At 39.7% G+C, this 21,272-nt stretch overlaps 1 protein-coding gene across 1 annotated transcript in view; it reads right to left on the bottom strand.

Moving 5' to 3' along the window:
* CNTN4 (contactin 4) overlaps positions 1-21,272 on the bottom strand; it is an 817,087-nt gene that overhangs the window by 73,435 nt on the left and 722,380 nt on the right. The window contains exon 14 of the mRNA XM_019947613.3: positions 5,788-5,915. Within this exon, the coding sequence (XP_019803172.1) occupies positions 5,788-5,915 (128 nt within the window). The remainder of the gene's footprint in view (positions 1-5,787; positions 5,916-21,272) is intronic.

The raw sequence follows: 21,272 nt of genomic DNA, 5'->3' as shown, positions 1-21,272 counted from the left end.
CAATAAAATTAGAAATGAAAAAGTAGAAGTTACAACAGACACTGCAGAAATACAAAGCATCCTAAGGGACTACTACAAGCAACTCTATGCCAAAAAAATGGATGACCTGGAAGAAACTGACAAATTCTTAGAAAGGTATAACCTTCCAAGACTGAACCAGGAAGAAATAGAAAATATAAACAGACCAATCACAAGTAATGGAATTGAAACTGTGATTAAAAATCTTCCAACAAACAAAAGCCCAGGACCAGATGGCTTCACAGGTGAACTCTACCAAACATTTAGAGAAGAGCTGACACCCATCCTTCTCAAACTCTTGAAAAAAAATTGCAGAGGAAGGAACACTCCCAAACTCATTCTATGAGGCCACCATCACCCTGATACCAAAACCAGACAAAGATACTACAACAAAAGAAAATTACAGACCAATATCACTCATGAATATAGATGCAAAAATCCTCAACAAAATACTAGCAAACAGGGGCTTCCCAGGTGGCACAGTGGTTGAGAGTCCGCCTGCCGATGCAGGGGAGATGGGTTTGTGCCCTGGTCCGGGACGATCCCACATGCTGCGGAGCGGCTGGGCCCGTGAGCCATGGCCGCTGAGCCTGCGCGTCCGGAGCCTGTGGTCCACAATGGGAGAGGCCACAATAGTAAGAGGCCCGTGTACCACAAAAAAAAACACACAAAAAAACTAGCAAACAGAATCCAACAACACGTTAAAAGGAACATACACCATGATCAAGTGGGATTTATCCCAGGGATGCAGGGATTCTTCAATACATGCAAATCAATCAGTGTGATACGCCATATTAACAAATTGAAAAAGAAAAACCATGTGATCATCTCAATAGATGCAGAGAAAGCTTTTGACAAAATTCAACCCATTTATGATAAAAACTCTACAGAAGGTGGGCATAGAGGGAACCTATCTCAACATAATAAAGGCCATATATGACAAACCCACAGCAAACATCATTCTTTTTTTTTTTTTTTTTTTTTTTTTTTGCTGTACACGGGCCTCTCACTGTTGTGGCCTCTCCCACTGCAGAGCACAGGCTCCAGACACACAGGCTCAGTGGCCATGGCTCACGGGCCCAGCCGCTCCGCGGCATGTGGGATCTTCCCGGACTGGGGCACGAACCCGTGTCCCCTGCATCAGCAGGTGGACTCTCAACCACTGGGCCACCAGGGAAGCCCTAAACATCATTCTAAATGGTGAAAAACTGAAAGCATTTCCTCTAAGATCAGGAACAAGACAAGGATGTCCATTCTCACCACTATTATCCAACATAGTTGTGTAAGTCCTAGCTATGGCAATAAGAGAAGAAAAATAAATAAAAGAAATACATATTGGAAAGGAAGAAGTAAAACCGTCACTGTTTGCAGATGAAATGAGACTATACATAGAGAATCCTAAAGATGCCACCAGAAAAATACTAGACCTAATCAATGAATGTGGTAAGGTTGCAGGATACAAAATTAATGCACAGAAATCTCTTCCACTCCTTCCAACAAACAAAAGCCCAGGACCAGATAGCTTCAAATAAACAATCTAACAAAATGCAAATCTCTTGCATTTTTCACTAATGATGAAAAATATGAAATAGAAATTAAGGAAACACTCCCATTTACCATTGCAACAAAAAGAATAAAATATCTAGGAATAAACCTACCTAGGGAGACAAAAGACCTGTATGCATAAAATTATAAGATACTGATGAGAGAAATTAATGATACAAACAGATGGAGAGACATACCATGCTCTTGGATTGGAAGAATCAATATTGTGAAAATGACTCTACTACCCAAAGCAATCTACAGATTCAATGCAATCCCTATCAAATTACCAATGGCATTTTTTACAGAACTAGAACAAAAAATCTTAAAATTTATATGGAGACACAAAAGACCCTGAATAGCCAAAGCAGTCTTGAGGGAATAAAATGGAGCTGGAGGAATCAGACTCCCTGACTTCAGACTATACTACAAAGCTACAGTAATCAAGACAATATGGTGCTTACACAAAAACAGAAATATAGATCAATGGAACAGGATAGAAAGCCCAGAGATAAACCCACGCACCTATGGTCATCTAATCTATGACAAAGGAGGCAAGGATATAAAATGGAGAAAAGACAGTCTCTTCAATAAGTGGTGCTGGGAAAATTGGACAGCTACATGTAAGAATGAAATTAGAACACTGCCTAACACCATACACAAAAATAAACTCAAAATGGATTAGAGATCTAAATGTAAGACCAGACAGTATAAAAATCTTAGAGGAAAACATAGGAAGAAGACTCTTTGACATAAATCACAGCAAGATCTTTTTTGATCCACCTCCTAGAGTAATCGAAATAAAACCAAAAATAAACAAACGGGACCTAATGAAACTTAAAAGTTGTTGCACAGCAAAGGAAACTACAAACAAGATGAAAAGACAACACTCCGAATGGGAGAAAATATTTGCAAACGAATCAACGGACACAGATTTAATCTCCAAAATATATAAACAGCTCATGCAGCTCAATATTAAAAAAAAACAAACAATCCAATCCAAAAATGGGCAGAAGACCTAAACAGACATTTCTCCAAAGAAAACATACAGATGACCAAGAAGCATATGAAAAGATGCTCAACATCACTAATTATTAGACAAATGCAAATCAAAACTACAATGAGGTATCACCTCACACCAGTTAGAATGGGCATCATCAGAAAATCTACAAACAACAAATGCTGGAGAGGGTGTGGAGAAAAGGGAACCCTCTTGCACTGTTGGTGGGAATGTAAATTGATACAGCCACTATGGAGAACAGTATGGAGGTTCCTTAAAAAACTAAAAATAGAATTACCATATGACCCAGCAATCCCACTTCTGGGCACATACCCAGAGAAAACCATAATTCAAAAAGACACATGCACCCCAATGTTCGTTGCAGCACTGTTTACAACAGTCAGTTCATGGAAGCAAGCTAAATGCCCATCCACAGAGGAATGAATAAAGAAGATGTGATACATATATACAATGGAATGTTACTCAGCCATAAAAAGGAATGAAATTGGGTCATTTGTAGAGACATGGATGGATCTAGAGACTGTCATACAGAGTGAAGTAAGTCAGAAAGAGACAAACAAATATCGTATATTAACGCATATATGTGGAACCCAGAAAAATTGTACAGATAAACAAGTTTGCAGGGCAGAAATTGAGACACAGATGTAGAGAACAAACGTATGGACACCAAGGCGGGGAAGTGGCGGTGGGGGTGGTGGTGGGATGAATTGGGAGACTGGGATTGACATATATATGCTAATTTGTATAAAATGGATAACTAATAAGAACCTGCTGTATAAAAAAATAAATTAAATTAAAAAAAAGAAATTTGTGCAGATGTGAACCAGATCACAGGAACAAAGAGAAAAAAAACTAGCATTTTCCTAATATACACTGAAAGAAATAATTACTTAAATTAAAAAAACCTAGTTTAACTCTGGATTGCCTAAAATAATCTGTTATACATGCGGAATCACTGTTCACATTTTACTAGAAGGCAAAAAATGAAGTGTTAAGTTTCTTAACATAGAAAGAAGTTACCATGTCAGCAACATTTACATCCACCCAAGTAAGGAGGCGATCATTGTGCATTTCATCACTGGTGTCTCTCTAAGCTTTGTACCATAATTCACTACAAGAGGAGCAGCAGGGAATTCTATGCATGGTTAAGAATGTTTTTATCCTGGGGCTGGTGGTACTCCTGGGAGATGGACTCTGATGGGAAAGAGAGGATTTTCCTTTCTGCCAACTATTTTGAGAGCTGAGGAAGTCAGGTTTATGAGAAGGATACTAACCAAACACAGGACATAACTTATTCCTACATGTGAAAATACCCCAGTTTCAACAATACATAGCAGCATATATATGACGTCTCTGCTCAGGTGTTCATAGTCTTTCACAGTCTCAGTCATGTCTTTGTGGCAGGCTCCCTTCTCTTTACTGATTCTCCTAATGGGGGGAAACTTCATGAATTTCCATTTCAATAAGATTTAGAATGTATGTAGAGCCATTTTGTTAAAATACAAACAACAACAGCAAAAGCAACTACTAGTATTTCTTAAGTGCTAAGCACCATGTTAAGCGGTTCACAAGGATAATCTCAGTCATCAAAACAACCCGATGATGTCAGCATTGCTATTATCCCCACACAGGTTAATTATCCCATCCAAGGTCACGGAGCCAGTAAGTGGGAGAAATAAGATTCAAAGCCAGATCTCTCTGACTCTGAGCCCAGCCTCTTCATCACTACTGAAGACTTCTGCCTACTCTTCTCCTTTATCTCCATAACTAGCAAATCATCTATAGTTAGGTGTCAGCTCTGTCATTGATCAGCTCTGAAACCTTGCGGGTCCTCCTGGTCCTAGTCCATCACTAAGTTTCCTTTTGTAGCTGAGAAAGCTATACATTAGCAAAGACGTCTAGCTGAAATTTTGTTTTACAAGTCTTACTAACTTCTTTTTTCTCTGCCCTGTGAAACAGAACGAACACATAGTCACATACCCACACTATTGCTCTGAGTGAATAATAGGTTGAAATAGCTGGAGTCCATCCAAATACAGATTACGTCTGACTCTTGAACTTACAGTTTTCTATCTGCATAGACAAGTATGTTTATGATAAAAAGGCTTCCATAAGTGGCAGTACTTTTCCAACTTCTAATGACTCCGAAATACATAATTAGGTAATTTTTAGTTTTCTTCTTTAAATTAAAATAGAGGCAAATATTCTTTTGGGGATATTTTAATTTGCCTTAGGCTATCTTACTTCACAGAGGGAGCTACAAATGGGCAAGAGGGAAATAATAAATATGCTGTAACACATCTGTATCTATTATAGAGAAACAGGAAAAATGAGTAAGATTTCCTGGCACAGTAGAAAGAACCAGGGAGAATGCAGAATCAGGATTCCTGGGTTCACATCCCTCTTCTGCTACTGGTGACCCTGAGAAACTCACCAACCTAAGCTTTATCTTCCTCAGTCAGATCATTGCCAAGATCCCTGACTCGGGGGCAAGATATAAAGTGATAGAAATGCACATTAAATGTAAATTAAAATCTCATCTCTCACAATTCTTACTTGGTACTTTCAGCCCATCCCATCAACCTGGTGTTGGAATAGACTTGCATCCTGTGCCATGCCAAGAGCATAAAGGAGTTTCTGTCTCTACTATAAAGCACCCAGGCTAAGGGATGTGGAAAATTTTCCTTCTCTAAAACCGACAGGGTTGGCTGGGTGACTGAAGCAAAACACAGGGGTGGTCAAAGCCCTTTATTAGTATAATACTCCACATCCATAACCAAGGCAGCTCTTGTAAAAAATCACCAATGTCATTGCTTAAACAATGTTAGCTAAAATTAGTATTTGAGTCGTGGGTTTTTAATTTGTTAGCACAGTGTTCCTAGACATGAATTCCAAATCTATAGAGACTTGAAAGAAATTTAATTAAAGGATTGAAGATAACATTAGTTACAATACTATAATAGCTACAATGGCTGTAATTCTCAAAATTGTATTGGATGATCCTGAAATAAGATAGCTTTTCAATCATATGCATTACCAACAGTTCCCTAAGAATTATTAATCATATCATGTTTGCCATGATGAATTAATTTAGCGACACAGTGATATCTGTACATATTAATATGAAGGATGTCACTTCAATAGATTACATTATTTGAAATGAGGACACACATATTAATCTATATGTTCTCCGGGTTAGTAATTACCTTTTACTACCAGGTTTCCAGTACTGCTAGCAGTTCCAAAATGGTTAGTGGCTATGCAGGTATAACTTCCAGCATCTGATTTAGTCACATTGACGATTCTGAGGCTTCCATCTTCAGAAATGGTAATTCTGAAATCAAAGCAAATAAACCCAAAATGGTAAGTTTATCCCATATGACCAACTGGAAATTATTTCTGTCATTCTGTCATTTTCAAACTATTAAATCATGGCTACATCACTTGACAGCTTCATCTTTAGGATATTCGTCTACATACACATGATTAGGATGCATGACTTAGTACTCTTAATACTTTTCTTGCTAATATGGTCTCAACAGTCTGTTGGAATAACTATTAGAAAAAGGAGACTCGTTGTAACCATTCTCTCTCTTCGACAGCTCTAACCACATTATGCAGAGAGAAGGCTTACTGTAGATCACCGTTAGTCTTAAAACTGCTGAAGAATAAGAAAAAATAAATCCCTTGATGGGCCACTTTATGCATTTTCATTGAAAGTGTTTTCTTCTAGATGAGAAGGCTTAAATTAAATGAGTTATTATTAAGCATATTTCTTTCTGAAATATGTCAGACAATACACTTTTAAAAAGATGCAAAAACTGAACTTAAAAAATTAAAATATTCCACAACAAGGTATGACTTTGGCAAAATAGCAAATGTAGATGGCCATCTCAGGGCCCACAATTAGGGACAAATATCTGCTACCAGGTGGGAAGGAAACACTTTCACTGACAGACACAAAACTGGAACAGGAAGGATTCGAGAGGACCCTGTTTTAAACTTGACTACAGCTGAAGGGAGAGATGCTAGGATGAATAAGACACACAGCATGGCTTAGAGGCTAGCTGGAGAAATAAGAAAGGTACACAGATGGCCCATTCAAGGTAAATGCCTGTTGAATCTTCACTGTATCTTTCAAATCTACCCACTTCTGTCTATCTCTTCTGCTCCCTCTTTTTCACCCAACCCTTCACGACAGCCTCTTAAATGATCTATTTCTACGCCTGCCCCTCAAACGCATTCTTCAGTCAGTGGCCAGGGAATCTTTTAAAATATAGATCAGACTACGTCACCCCCCAGGCTTAAAGATCCTTCTTTGGCTCTGAGTTGCACTCAGAAGAGATTCTTTCCTAGAACCTACAAAGCCTAAGGGATCTGGCCTTTGCCCTTCTCTAGCCTACTTTATTTCACCTTAATCTTTCTACCCTTTGGTGAACTCTAGTCACACTGGCCTTCTGCAAGTTCTTAGAGTACCTGAACCCCTTTCTTACCTCAGGACCTTTCTGTTTGCTGTTCTGTCTGCCTTGATATCAGGGCATAGCTCTCACCTTCATACCCTCTCAGGACCTCAAGCTGTCCCTTATAGACTTTTCCCGACTTACATTTCTAAAGTGAATTTCCCTTTTCCTGTTATTCTCTTTTCCTGCAGCCACTTTATTTCCTCCCATTCAACACAATCCAGAAGTTTTGTTTACTAGTTAACTGTCCTATCACATGGAATATCAGCTCCTCTGAGGGCAGGGACTGTGTTTGTTTGAGGACTCAATCTCCTGGATCTAGTACACAGGACGGACATGTAGTAGATGCCCTGTAAGCATCTGTTAAGTGACGGAGTGAATGAGTAAATAAATATCATAAAAGGAAAATCAATATTATGTTATAGGAATTCAGAGTCACTGAACCACTTGGCAGTAGTTCCAACCTTAACAGAGTCCTTTACAAAAGGACTAGGATGGGCACAGCTTTACTTAATAGAATTTTGGCTAACAGTTTAAAATCAAGGGAAGGTTTAGATGCACTGGGTCGCAAATGTTGCATATACTTTTCTCAAAGGCTCTTAGGGATAGAGAATTGACAGCCTTCCTGACGACCCACTCCAGGTTCTATGATTTAGGCTGATGAGACAGTATGACGGTGTGAGAACTCTACAAAGGATGTTGGCATCAGAAGGATGGGTGTTCAAATTCCAGTTCTATCAGCTCTAGCTGTGTGACTGGACGGAGGCAACTTGCTTAACTTTTTCAGTTTTAGCTTCCTCATCTATAGAATAGAACTCATAGCACCAATCTTCTAGGATGACAGTAAAAACTTATGTAAGAGGGTCAGTGAGATTCCTGGTATTTATTAGGTAGTAGTTCTCTTTTATCTTCAAAACTGTCCTCTTATTTAATCACTGGTATATATGGGGAAAATGGGACACCATTCTCTTAATATAGTTATTAAATCATCCTGCTTCATGCACTCCACCTATCATATGTGACAACCTGAAGGCAATATACGAATTAACTGGGTCATCCCAAATCAATGTACAGGATACAGACAAGGAGGCCCTTTGTTCATTTACACCATAGGTATACACATAACACTTGCTCAATAAAGAACGTATGATACCCCATTAGCCAAAGAGCAGAATGTACTTATAAAAATAGAGTGGTGATGAAATCCTAATTACCTCAATAATCACAAAAATAGCTTTAAAAGAATTAATCATATTCCCATTTACAAAATAATTTGCTGGACACTGTGAAATGTTGGCATACGAGAACTCAATAAGGAAGGTGACAGACATTTGTGTTTTCGACATGGAGTCTACTTCCACGAAGTAACATAGGCCTACGGTGTATTAAACGCTCTGAGGGGTGAGCTGACTCTTTCAAAGCACCAGATTTATACCATTTAAAATTCCCCAAACCTAAAAAGCCTGTATCACACTGCATACTGTATAATGCCAAAGGATATGAATAAGGAAACAAGCACAGGATTTGTCATCAGATGACCTGGGTCCTAGCCTTCACCCTGATACTTGCTAAGTGTATGACCTGTGGCCAAATGACTTATGCTCCAAGACAAAAAGGTTTCTCACTACTGACATTTTGGACCAGAGAAGTCTTTGTCCTGGGGAGGATGTTTAACAGCATCTTTATCCTCTACCCACTGTACTCCAGTAGCTCTGCCCCTCCTCCCAAGTCATGACAAACAAAAATAGCTCCCAAATGTTCCCTGGGGGCAAAATCACCCCAAGTTGAGAGCCACTGATCTACATCAGTCTTTATTTTTTAACGACACAGGATACTATGATGATTATCTTATACAATAGATAATATATGTGAAAGTTTCTATTAACTGTAAAGTGCTGTACACATGTTTTTCCCAGTGTCATTTCCATCGTGCATCCCTAATTTTGGTATTTCCATTGCACAAAAGGCACCCAACATATTGTGGCTACTCAGCTATGGGACCCAGCTAGCTCTTCACAACCTCTCACAAGGCTCTTCTTTCCCTTTATGGAAATCCATTGTTTCCTCAAAACTTCCCTGTCCAATTTCCTACGGGTCTCATGAAATGAGAAAGGAAATTTACAAACTACCGTACTACCCATCTTCAAGATTTTAGTGGCTCACAGGGGTTTAGTGTGTTAATCTTCCCATTGTTTTTCACAAAGAGTTGAACAAAGAGCTAAGCCTCCAGTGCTAGAGTTCCAGACGATGGAGAAGATCAGTGAAGGAGAAAATTTGTAGAAGGATTTGTAATTTTTAGTAGCTGTCATTAAATCACATCACACTTCTGTGGCCGCTTACTCTTCCTAGGGATAATCCAATTGTGGGCGCAATATGAAGTTGGGAGAACTGCTCTTTTGGGAAATTCAACCACTTCCTTATCTGAGCAATGCAGTGTAGTGAATAAGGACATATGATCTGGAACTCAACTGTCTAGCCTCAACTCAGGCTTGGACCAGTTACGAGCTATGTGACTTTGGGTAAGTTAATGTCTCTGTATCTAAATTTTTTAATTTGAGATAGTGTAATAATAAAAGTAACTATAGGGCTTCCCTGGTGGTGCAGTGGTTGAGAGTCTGCCTGCTGATGCAGAGAACGCGGATTCGTGCCCCGGTCCGGGAAGATCCCACATGCCGTGGAGCGGCTGGGCCCGTGAGCCACGGCCGCTGAGCCTGTGTGTCCAGAGCCTGTGCTCCACGGCGGGAGAGGCCACAACAGTGAGAGGACCCCGTACCGCAAATAAATAAATAAATAAAAATAAAAGTAACTATATCCATAGGGTTGTTGTAGAGATGTGCAGTGCTGAGAACAGTGCATGGCACATAAAATGCACCATGTAAGTGCACTAGCCAAATGCTCTATTAACTAAAGCTCTGTTCCCTCCTAGATCCATTGTTTCAAGCATTAATAAAGGCCTCTGTTAAGACTAAGACTACTCTGCAGTAGTCCTTCCCCTCTGAAGTCTGGCAACACATGATCATGCTTAAGGAACACACCGGTGACCACAAGTTGTCATGGAAGGGGATGAAAAACTGGACTCATGCACTTGTAGATATCTACTATCTACCTCCTGTATACCAGGTCTCTATAAATCAGGAGGACCTTAGATGGTTATATAACTAGAAATGATTCCACTGTGTTATATACCATAATGCACACATTTGTATAAATGTATAGAAAAAGCGGCATTACTTTTTCCAGTGGAGAAGCTGTTTCCCATACTATCTAGAGTATAAAGATGGGCAAGGACGCAGGAGGCCTGGCCAATCAGGAGACCCTATTCTCCTCTCTGAAGTGATTGGTTTAGAAATAGGCAGTTCACCAAAATCAGGAGCCATTTGAGGAAACCGTCTTTCTGCTGAATTGTTAAGTCTGGAGATGGGCACCTAGAACCATTGGCAGTCGTTTTGCCTGCCAAAGAAATCATGTCTTCAAGAAGCCAAGCAAAGATAAATAGAGCCCAAGGGACACAGAGAAAAGGAGAGGTAGAGACCTTACGACATCTTTGAACCCCTGTTTCCATCCATGCCTGAAGGCTGCAGTTTCCTTTGGATGCTCCGGTCATACGAGTCACCAATTTAAGATACTAGAATTGGGTCCTCAGCCCTTATAACTGGACGAATCCAATCTCTTAAAGAAATTACCGAACTTGTTCAGGAGATGGTGGCAGTGAACGTGGAGAGGAGGGAATAGATTCTGCAGATGATTCTGTGATGCCACCTCCATAGAACTTGCTGCTAGAAGACCGATTAACTCCACTACGGAGGAATAACCATGGGGTTCTGAGTATGAAAAAACTGACATCAGCTTCTTCACACCCAGCTGTAACATATACCATTTATTCCTGCAAATAAAAGCTAACTATACAATGACCTATTGCTTTGAATCTGCTTTTTGGGAATCTGATGAGGGATGAATTAGCTACAGAGCTAACACTTGGCCTTGGGGGCTAATTTGGATGAACTCAAGGAACTTCTGAAATGCACCTCAATACTAATATTTAGATACTTGCTTCCCTTCAATGTGGATCCTATACCAACTTAGAAAAAGTATTTTTCACCTAATACTACTGCATCCATTTTTGTTCTATGAATAAAGTGCCTAAGTCCAGTTCAAGGACAGTTTCATTTTCATGTCTATTTCTTCATGAGGTTTCAAAGTTTCTACTTCATTTTTGTTTCCCTGTTTCAGACTACTGACTGACCTGTAGCTATTAGCTTGATATTGAACTCTGACTCCTCCTAATACTCACGCATAGTGATGGAGTTAGATAAAAAGAATTGAAAATGTAAATCTGTTTCTGGCTTAGAACAGAAAAGTTAACCTTGACCTACCTGCTCTTTTTAAAACATTGATAAGTATCAGAGAAAAGTCAAAGATGATAAATCAGCAAGCAGTAAAAATAAAAGTATGACATAGGGCTTAACTTTCTCCACAAGAGAAGAGGTCATCTAATTCACAACATAATAAATTACCAATCACACAGAGAAGCAGTTGTTCCTCCACTGTCATTTGGAGACTTCAGATCCATAGTGGCTGGGAGCGTATTTGGAATTATGAGACAAATTGAATCTCTCTTTCTCAGTATGAGGCTCTGGGTTTCAGCCATTGAAGAGCTGACCTTGTCAGTCCTATAAATCTAACCCTGTCTGGGGACATTGGACCTTTAAACATGCTGATCTTTTCTTTTTGGGGGCTTTAGTAACAGAGGACAAAAACTGCCAACTCTGCAATATCCTGTCACCCTACAGAGGAGGGTTATTCTAAAATGGCGACCTATGATGTTCTGGGTAATTCTCCATGGAAGCCCAGTTGCTGATGACAGAGGCAGCATGTCCTCACCTGCCTCTGAGTCATAAGGAAACACTTCCCTTATAAGTAAATCCCTTTAAAGTGCAGCTTAGAAAATCACTTCTCCCCTTCTGCAAAGGGAGGAATTATGGATTGATAATTTCCTTTCAACAGACAAGGAAGTATCAAACTGTTAAGTTAAATTTAATATTATCTTTAATATTGTTAGATCATGACTCACTTAAAATTTTACATAATTAAAAAAAAAAACAAACCTCAAAGGGTCACAACAGGTTGCCCCTTTCTTTTATACATGATGAGTTCCAGAAAACATGTTTGGAAGTTGAAAGCCTGAATGTCAAAGAATCGGTTTACATGTTATACTGGGAGTGAACACTGGCGGAAGGTTGTGGGGAAGGAATAGTTAGGGAATTTGGGATTGACATGTACACACTGCTGCATGGATAACCAACAAGGACCCACTGTATAGCACGAGGAACTCTGCTCAATGTTATGTGGCAGCCTGGATGGGAGGGCAGTCTGGGGGAGAATGGATACCTGTATATGTATGGCTGAGTCGCTTTGCTGTGCACCTGAAACTATCACAACACTGTTCATCGGCTAAACTCCAATATAAAATAAAAAGTTAAAAAAAATTAAACAAACAAAAAAACTTCAAACACGGTCAACAGAAGCACTGCTACGTCTCAGCTCAAGCAAACTGACAGGATGGTGGGGTGCCGTCACAGGACCCCTGATCCCAGGAACCACAGGTGAGGCCCTAGAATGAGGAACTGCCTAGCCATAGATGTGTTTGCTTCATTCTGCAACAGAATTTTGTTTTAAACCAAATAATTGGGAGAGTTCATGTAAAAACTCATTCCTGGCTAATTTTGGCAAATGGGAAGATGGGGTAGTCCTGCAACACTTCCCCTCAGGGCACCAGTGGGCTAGAGGAAAGGAGGGGGAAACTCCTTTAAGCAGCTGGTGGGCTTTGTAGCTCCCACCATCCCTGGCTTAAACAGCTCATTAATGTCTCTACCTCACTCCTGTGGCCTTTTGAAATTACTTTAAACCTTCGTGATGTGCTGAGCTCATGGGATAGGGCTTGGGGGTAGCCTTTAGGTTTAAGGCCACACTTGCTTCCCTCTTGGACTCTCCCCACCCCAGACATCCCACACAGAACAGAGCAGTGGGATTCGAGGAGAAATTGGGCTTTGTATTCGTTTCCTAGAACTGCCATAGCAAAGTATCACGAACCAGGTGGCTCAAACCAAGAGGAATTCCTTGTCCCACAGTTCTGGAGAGCAGGAGTTTGAAATGAAGGCACTGGCAGAGCTGGCTCCTTTTGGAGGCTCTGAAGGAGAGTCCTTCTTGCCTCTCGTAGCTTCTGGGGACAGTCAACCATCCTCGGTGCTCCTTGGCTTACCGATGCATCACTCCAATCTCTGACTCCATCCTCACAGGCAGTTCTTACTGTGTGTCTCCCCATGTCGTCTTCCCTCTGCGCATGTGTCTGTACCCAAATCTCCCTCTTCTTACAAGGACCCCAGTCATTGGTTTAGGGTCCATCCTAATCTTGTATGTCTTCATTTGAACTTCAGGTAGATATGAAACTTAAGGGACATTCTTCAACCAATCGTAAGTGTTAAGAATGGAAACCCACCAGAATTATCGGTCTAGGTTGAGCAAGCAGCTTCAGCGCCTACTTCGCAGCCAGCAGAGGATAAGGAGAAGGGGTGATGTGGGGGGCAGAACCATCACACGTGGTCTCCCCAGTGCATCCACTTCCCTTCTCCATGGGCCTGGCCCTTTTCCCCAAGAGTAGCTAAAAGAGACTTGAAATTATTGCTCTTTAGGTGGTAATAAACTAATAATCACATGTGGTGGACATATATACACTACCAAATGTCAAATCGATAGCTAGTGGGAGGAAGCCGCATAGCACAGGGAGATCAGCTCGGTGCTTTGTGACCACCTAGAGGGGTGGGACAGGGAGAGTGGGAAGGAGATGCAAGAGGGAAGGGATATGGGGATATATGTAAACATATAGCTGACTCAATTTGTTATACAGCAGAAACTAACATACTATTGTAAAGCAATTATAGTCCAATAAAGATGTTAAAACAAAATAATCACATGCAGAGTCTGAAGGACAGTTTGATGTGGTAATGGATAATGTGTAGAAGGGTAAAAGTCCAAGAGGAAAACAAGGATTAAGGCCTACCTCCAAGTTCAATTTTTTCTTTAATTAACCCAGTTTATTTGTTGGAATCAAGTAGAACTTCCATTCTATCTGTTCTTTGTTGTCTAGACGATTAATTAGTATTTATTTTGATGTTAAAATTATGGTCAAAATTAGGTAGAGGAGATCTCTACCAAACGGTGATCTACGTGTTTTCTAAATAGTTCTGCATAGAAGCCAAACTGCTGGAGAGCAGCCGTATCTTTACTTGTCCTTGAGGCAATGGAAATACAAAATAGTTTTAGAATATGACACCCATGAAGTAGTCAAAACTCTGAAGGAGTGGAGAGGTGGTAAGGAAGAGACAAAGATTTGTCTTTTCAACCTATCAACTAGAGAATCAGCCTGTGACCAACAGACCTGAAGACATATGTACTCAGAGCTATCCCTGGCTTTGTGCCAGCTGAGAAATAGGAAAAGCCTGGCAGGTTAACTGGCATTGATATGCTGTAGACATTAGCAAGACACACCGAAACACTGCTCTGAAGAAAAAAAAATAGGACTTGTTTGGGTTTGAATTTGGCTATCTATTTTCATAAAATTCAAAAGATATTTTAATTTTTGTGATGGTTAATTTTACGTGTCAGCTTGACCGGGCTAAGGGATGCTCAGATAGCTAGTAAAACATTATTTCTGAGTGTGTCTGGGAGGGTGTCTCTGGAAGAGATTAGCATTTGAGTTGGTGGAGAGAGTATAGATTGCCATTGCCAATACGGACGGTCATCGTCCCATCTTTAGAAGGCCTGATAGAATAAAAAAGCTGAGGAAGGGAGAATCCGTTCTCTCTTTGAACTGGGACACCCATCTTCTCCTGACCTTGGATGTCCGTGCTCCTGATTCTTGGACCTTTAGGCTTGGACTGGGACGTATGCCTACTCTCAGGCTTTGGAACTCTGAATGACACCACCAGCTTTCCTGCTTCTCCAGCTTGCAAACGGCAGACCGTGTGACCTCCTGCCTCCATAAATGTGTGAGCCCACTTCTATAATAAACCTTCTCCTATATATCCTATTGGTTCAGCTTTTCTGAAGAATGCTGGCTACTACAACTTTTAACTGGAATTTGCTTGAGTTTATATATTTAATTTCAAAAGATACATGGAAATGCTCAGCCTGATTGGGGAGAATGAATTATCCTGGTTTATGAAAGAAAGACTGTTTCGTAGTAAGGCGCAATTTATAAAGAGTCAACTGAGAGCTCTAGAAGATGGCTTTCCTCCCCATCTTAAGAATAAAGGATGCTTTGGATGACCAATTTAAGTGAAGGTCAGTGGGAAGAAACTTACTCTAAGGGTGGTTTCAGGCCAGCCTGTCATTGATCTTTCTGTGTAATGTCCAAGGCAGCAATAGACATCGCTATTGAACAGACACCCTGGTGATAAAGTTCCCTTAGAGATAATTTGCTTTCTGTCGTCAGATTCGAATTTAATAAACCAGTGAGCAACCTGTGTGTTTCTGCCTGCAGAACAATTGGCAGTTCAGAGCTACTGCCCTTGCCTGCAGCACTGCTGGAAAAAGAAAATAAACTCATGTTTGTTTAACCTGGTTTGATCCGGCTCTAATTTTCTCTGAACAACAGTTTTAAAAGATTCATAAAATAACCTGGAAGGATCTATCTGCTCAGGGCAAGAAGAGTATTTAATATTGTAAGGTTCATTTTAATTATTCTTTATGACATGGTATGTGGATGAACGTAGGAAATACATTTCTTGGGCAGGAAAAACTTTGTAATTTTCTGTATTACAAATAACACTAAAAATACCATGTTTGGGGGAGAAGAAATAAAATACAGGACATGGTTTTGTCTAAAATTTGTTTCTTAAATTGCTACCTTTCATTCAGGTAGTACTTCTCTGTGTCTCTATTAATATAAGACTTAGAATTCCTTTTTTCCAGTTTCTTATGACCTGAGATAATTTCAAATAAATTTACAAGGCATTGGGAAGATAAACGAGGTGGGGACAGGAAGGTAATATAATATTCTATTTTCTGTACCTCTATGTATTTTTATTAAATCAAGAAAATGAGGAAAAAACTTATTATTAAGCTACAGGCACTCAGGAAGTTTTATGTAACAACCTCTTAGGACACTAGAATAGTTTAATAACCAACTGCAGCTGTCTTTAGAAATCATTGGAAATAAAGAAGACATGCACAGAAATGGACCAAAAGACCCAGAGGAATAGCTGTAAATATACTCAGTTGAGCGTTGGGCAGGGCAAGGCGTGAGAAAGCTTATTAAGCACCTACAGTGTACTACTGGATGCTGTTGAGTGCTTGCACTTATCACATTTAATCTGCACAACAATCCTGAGAAGCGTTATTATTCCAATTTTTCTGTGGAGAAAAATGAAATCCAGAGAAGTGAATGAAAATGTCCAAGTTTAGTTAATAAGGGATGGAGTACAGTTTCTAACTCAGATCTCACTACAAAGCCTGCACTCTTTCTACCAAACCATCCTGCAGGGCTGGAGGGCCCAGGAAAGAAACGAAACAGGAAGCAGAAGAACATTATAACCACGTGTGAGAGGTTTTCCTTAAATTTGCCATTAGATCTTTGATTATAATTAAATACATTTTTTTTGGCTTTTTCATTTTACTTGTTGAAACTGCTTTTTCTAATATTGAGAAATGTGTGTTCACACTATCGTCTCAAAGCAGAAGCAAAAGGAAAGAATGTATAAAAACACAGCAAAGTTGTAATCACAGAAGGTTCCTTTACTGGGAAGTGACTAAAATGCCTGGAAGACAATGTTCATTATTAATTAGAAAGGGAGGGTCACTACATAGATTACATAATTTAGTAAGTAGAAGGGGCTTCTACAGCACAAATAGCTATACTGGCTATGCTGGAGAAAAACATGTTTTAATTTGATTATGTACCCGACTTTCCTTTGGGAATTGCAGGATCATGGTTTATGTGCTTCAACCCCTCAACCCAGGACTTTATAACACTGCTAAGAGAGAAAATCAAAGTGGAGTCTCCTAGTTCCTGCAATATCACGATAGAACCCCACTATCAGGGCCCAGCAACAATTCCGTAAGTCCCCCCTGCCCTGCACACGAGTGGCACCTATCAGTTTTTGCCTTCTACAAAAGAACATAAACTCCTAACTGTATCACCGTAATGGTCGTACAATCTAAACTTTCCCAAACTCCACAGCATGCTCCCAGTTTCTGTCATATACATGTACTACCAGATGGCTTGAATCCTTGCTCCAATATTTATTAGACACGTGACTTGGGAAAGTCTCTTAGCCTCTCCGGGCTCCAGTTTGCCATCTCTAAAATAAAAATAACAGCACCTCCATTTCACAGGGTTTGTGAGAAGGTTAAATGTAAAAATACCTATGAAACATTTATAACTGTGGTGGTGCATAGTAATACCTAATAAATATTAGCTGCAATGATCATTTTTACTATTATTATTTTCTGCATCATTATCATAATTAATAGTCACAATATTTTCTTTAAATGGCTCAAAGTTTAAAATTAAAGTAATTAAATAAAGGAAACCAGTATCACTTGTCATAAATAGATGCTAAAGATAAAAATAAATATGATAAAAACATACCTAAAATATCACATTCTAGCTGGGTGTGCTTATCTGCCAGGATACTGAGCTGACAGCCTGATTTTTCTTTGGCAAAAGAGGTATTAACCAGGATTTCAAAAGTGTTCAGACACAGTAGGACCAGACTGACTTTCTCCCTGGTGGACTCATGAAAGACAGAGAACTATGTGGTTCACTGGCATTCAATGTCTGTATACTGTGTACCGTCCTTGGAGAGGCGCAAGTCTTATACTTTGTGAAACACACATCTATTTCAACCATGTTCCCAGGATCAAGCTCCCTTTACAATATTATGACCAAGTGGGCCATCAACCTGTGTTGGGCAGGTCCCATTACTGCAAATTCATGACACTGCAAGGCTGTCCAATCTACTCACATGGCATTTGTCATATACTGCCTCAATATCCCATCACCCCACCTACCCAAAGAATTTCCAGAAATCAGGGCCCAGGTCTTACACTTCTTTCTGTCCCCTTATTATTTCATACACTCCTTTATGTACAAAGAGGTACACAGTAAATATATTGATAATTGGATGAAAATTCAGTCTTGAGAACTGTAGAGACACTAGTGACACCTCCTTGGATGAAAACCTTGATTTCTAACCTTTTTTGGTGGGTGGAAGTCAGAGATCTCTTTAAGAACAGGAAGCAAATTATAACATTCTCCCTCCCCCACAAATGCAACAATGTACATTGTTTTTGAAAGTGCATAAGCCTCCTAAAGCTCCCCCTGACCCATGGCACAAGGCTAAAGAGAAATCATTGCCCTGGAGTAAATAGAGATGCCATAAAAATTTTCGTCATGAAAGTGTGTAAACTGTATTACTGTTTTCTATGAAGCTCAGTAAAAAGACTCTACATGCTGAAATTAATATTGGGTATCTTCTTTTCCAGGGGAATCATTTGTATGTGCCCTGTACCTGCAAGTCTATTTTGCACTGGAGAAACTTCCACGATCAACCTGAGTCCTTGCCCCAATCTTCTTTGCTCTCAACAAATACTCAACCAAGTGTCATGTGAAAAATGTACCCAGGAACCTCACGGTTATACTATTTTTTCCTCCCTGGTTAGAAAAGAAAGTGATTTCTTTTCAAGGAAGAGTCTTCACTCTTTTCGGACAAACCACCGAAAAAGAACTGTGAAGTCACATAGGTAATGGGTTCCAATAAATAATTCTCATGATGACAGAACATTTAAGGAATTGATATATGGGTCCGCCTCTATTTAACAGCCAAAGTCTGCAAGGACTTTTCCCTAATTCCAAGGGGAAGCTGATGACAGAAGAGGTGAAGAGCTTAAGAAAGAAGCTTAAGAAAGAAGCAGGAAGCTCTTATAATTAAAGGTGTCTTGGGGACGGACAGAAGATAGTAATTTAGATATGCCAGTGATAAGGGGAGTTCGATAAGGATGTTGCCGGGGCAGGTTTTTTTTTTTTTTTTTGCGGTATGCGGTCCTCTCACTGTTGTGGCCTCTCCCGTTGCGGAGCACAGGCTCCGGACGCGCAAGGCTCAGCGGCCATGGCTCACCGGACTAGCCGCTCCGCGGCATGTGGGATCTTCCTGGACCGGGGCACGAACCCGTATCCCCTGCATCGGCAGGCGGACTCTCAACCACTGTGCCACCAGGGAAGCCCGCCGGGGCGGGTTTTGAAGAGAAAAGATCATCGTGAAATTGACTTACTTAAAGTGAAGGACAGGATAATATCTGAACATATTTGTACTGTATTTATGTACAAAAGAGTTTTCTGGCAAATCCTCCTCTAATAATCAGCACACCACATTTCTTGGAAAATCTGGTGAATGAGGCTTTTGCATAAATGTTAAACTTGAATGATGAAAGGAATATAGTAGCCCTGAAAATACTGATAATCTCAAGCAACAAACCAAATGTGCTACCATTCTTCTTCAAAGAATTCACAGTACTCAATTATTCAAATTGGATATCTCTAATCATTAAAAAATCAGACTGGCTGATATGAGCCCCAAACCTCTTGAAATCCTGCTTAATACCTCTTTTGCCAAAGAAAAAGCAGGCTGTCGGCTCAGCATCCTGGCAGATAAGCACACCCGGCCAGAATGTGATATCTTAGGTATGTTTTTATCGTATTTATTTTTATGTTTAGCATCTATGCTTTTTTGCTTTGCTTTGCTTATGTGTCCAGCATCTCAGTGATGCAGAATTGTTAGACATGTTTGCCTTGGGGAGATGATAAGATTCAGATAAAGAACTTACTAGAAGCTTTTTCTTGATTGTGTGCCTGGGAGTGAATAAATCAGTGGGTGTGTGTATGTGTGTGTACATCTATGAGTTCGGTCCAAAAATGAGGAGCAGAACGCTGCTTAATATTTACGAGTTAGAGTGATATATGAGAAAACTGATGTGAATAGTAAATTCATTTGTAAAAATGAAGTAACCTGAATAACAAGTGATTTAGGATATTCTCTTTGTAGCGGTCAAATAGCAGAGTGAAACAAAGTTGAAGAGGGTATAAAACGTCAGGAGGTCTGTATAATTAATCAGCAATCCTACGAAGTATGCCATAAATTAGAGCGACAATTATACTACTGTGCTTGGAAAATAAGAAACTGGACTTTTTATATAAGCACTCAGACTTAATTTTAAAAATCTATCTCTAGCATAATGTAAAGTGCACTTTAGGAAATGTGGCTAAAAGAGCTGATGCTTCCATCGCTGCTATTTACAACCTAATTTGCAAGTTTTTACAGCATCTTAATAGTTATATTGCAGTTAAGAAAGAAATAGGTTGTCATTTTTGAAGGTCCTGTCAAGAAATAAAACTTTAAAAGGCACTGGAAGATAAAGCTTCTCTGGATGCTAAAATTTACTACAAACAATTTTCCTTTTTTGAAATTAAGTATAAAATTTACTTTTAAAATATAAGTTGTATCTTTGCAATTTTCAACTTCATTTCTTTCTACAGACAATATACTCCAAGGTATTCATTGTACTAAATTATTTATTCCAAACATTCCAGAATTTTGCATTGTTTTTACGTTACGGGTAAAGATTTGTACAGTTTGGAAGAAAAATGTTTGCTGAGTATAAATTACAACACGCGTGGGGTTCCTTGCCAGCTTATGTTATACCACTGAAATGATTCCAGGTCATTCACTAGGGTCACTTTTCTGAGAAAAGGGCATTAAGGGAGGCCCTACACAGGGGAAGAGTCTGTTTTTGACTTTCTACACACATCCAGCCATTCTCTATCATTTGCCCATGTAGCCTCTCAGAATAAGCCCTAAATTATCAGCTTTTAAGTATACTAGTCATCTTCCTAATTTTGGTAGCCTTCTCAAGCAATAAAAGGAAACACAGAGTCCTTCGTTCTTGGTCTGCTCTATGTTTTAGCCTAAATATAATCAGGCCACAGATATTTCCTGAGCAATTGTTACATAAAAGGCACTGTGATAACCACTACAGGGGATTCAAAAGGAAAGAAGTAGCATTTCTCTGATCAACAAGTTCTCCTGTGGAGTGGACATCTACTGTATTGCCTGCCTAGAATCCATTCCTGTTTGTCTAGTAATATTAATAACCCCTATTTTCCTTTGGGGATCCAT

The sequence above is a fragment of the Tursiops truncatus genome, chromosome 10 (assembly GCF_011762595.2).
Source record: "Tursiops truncatus isolate mTurTru1 chromosome 10, mTurTru1.mat.Y, whole genome shotgun sequence".
Lineage (NCBI taxonomy): Eukaryota > Metazoa > Chordata > Mammalia > Artiodactyla > Delphinidae > Tursiops > Tursiops truncatus.
The sequence above is the reverse complement of the archived record's forward strand: the minus strand, read 5'-3'. Positions and strand labels throughout refer to the sequence as shown.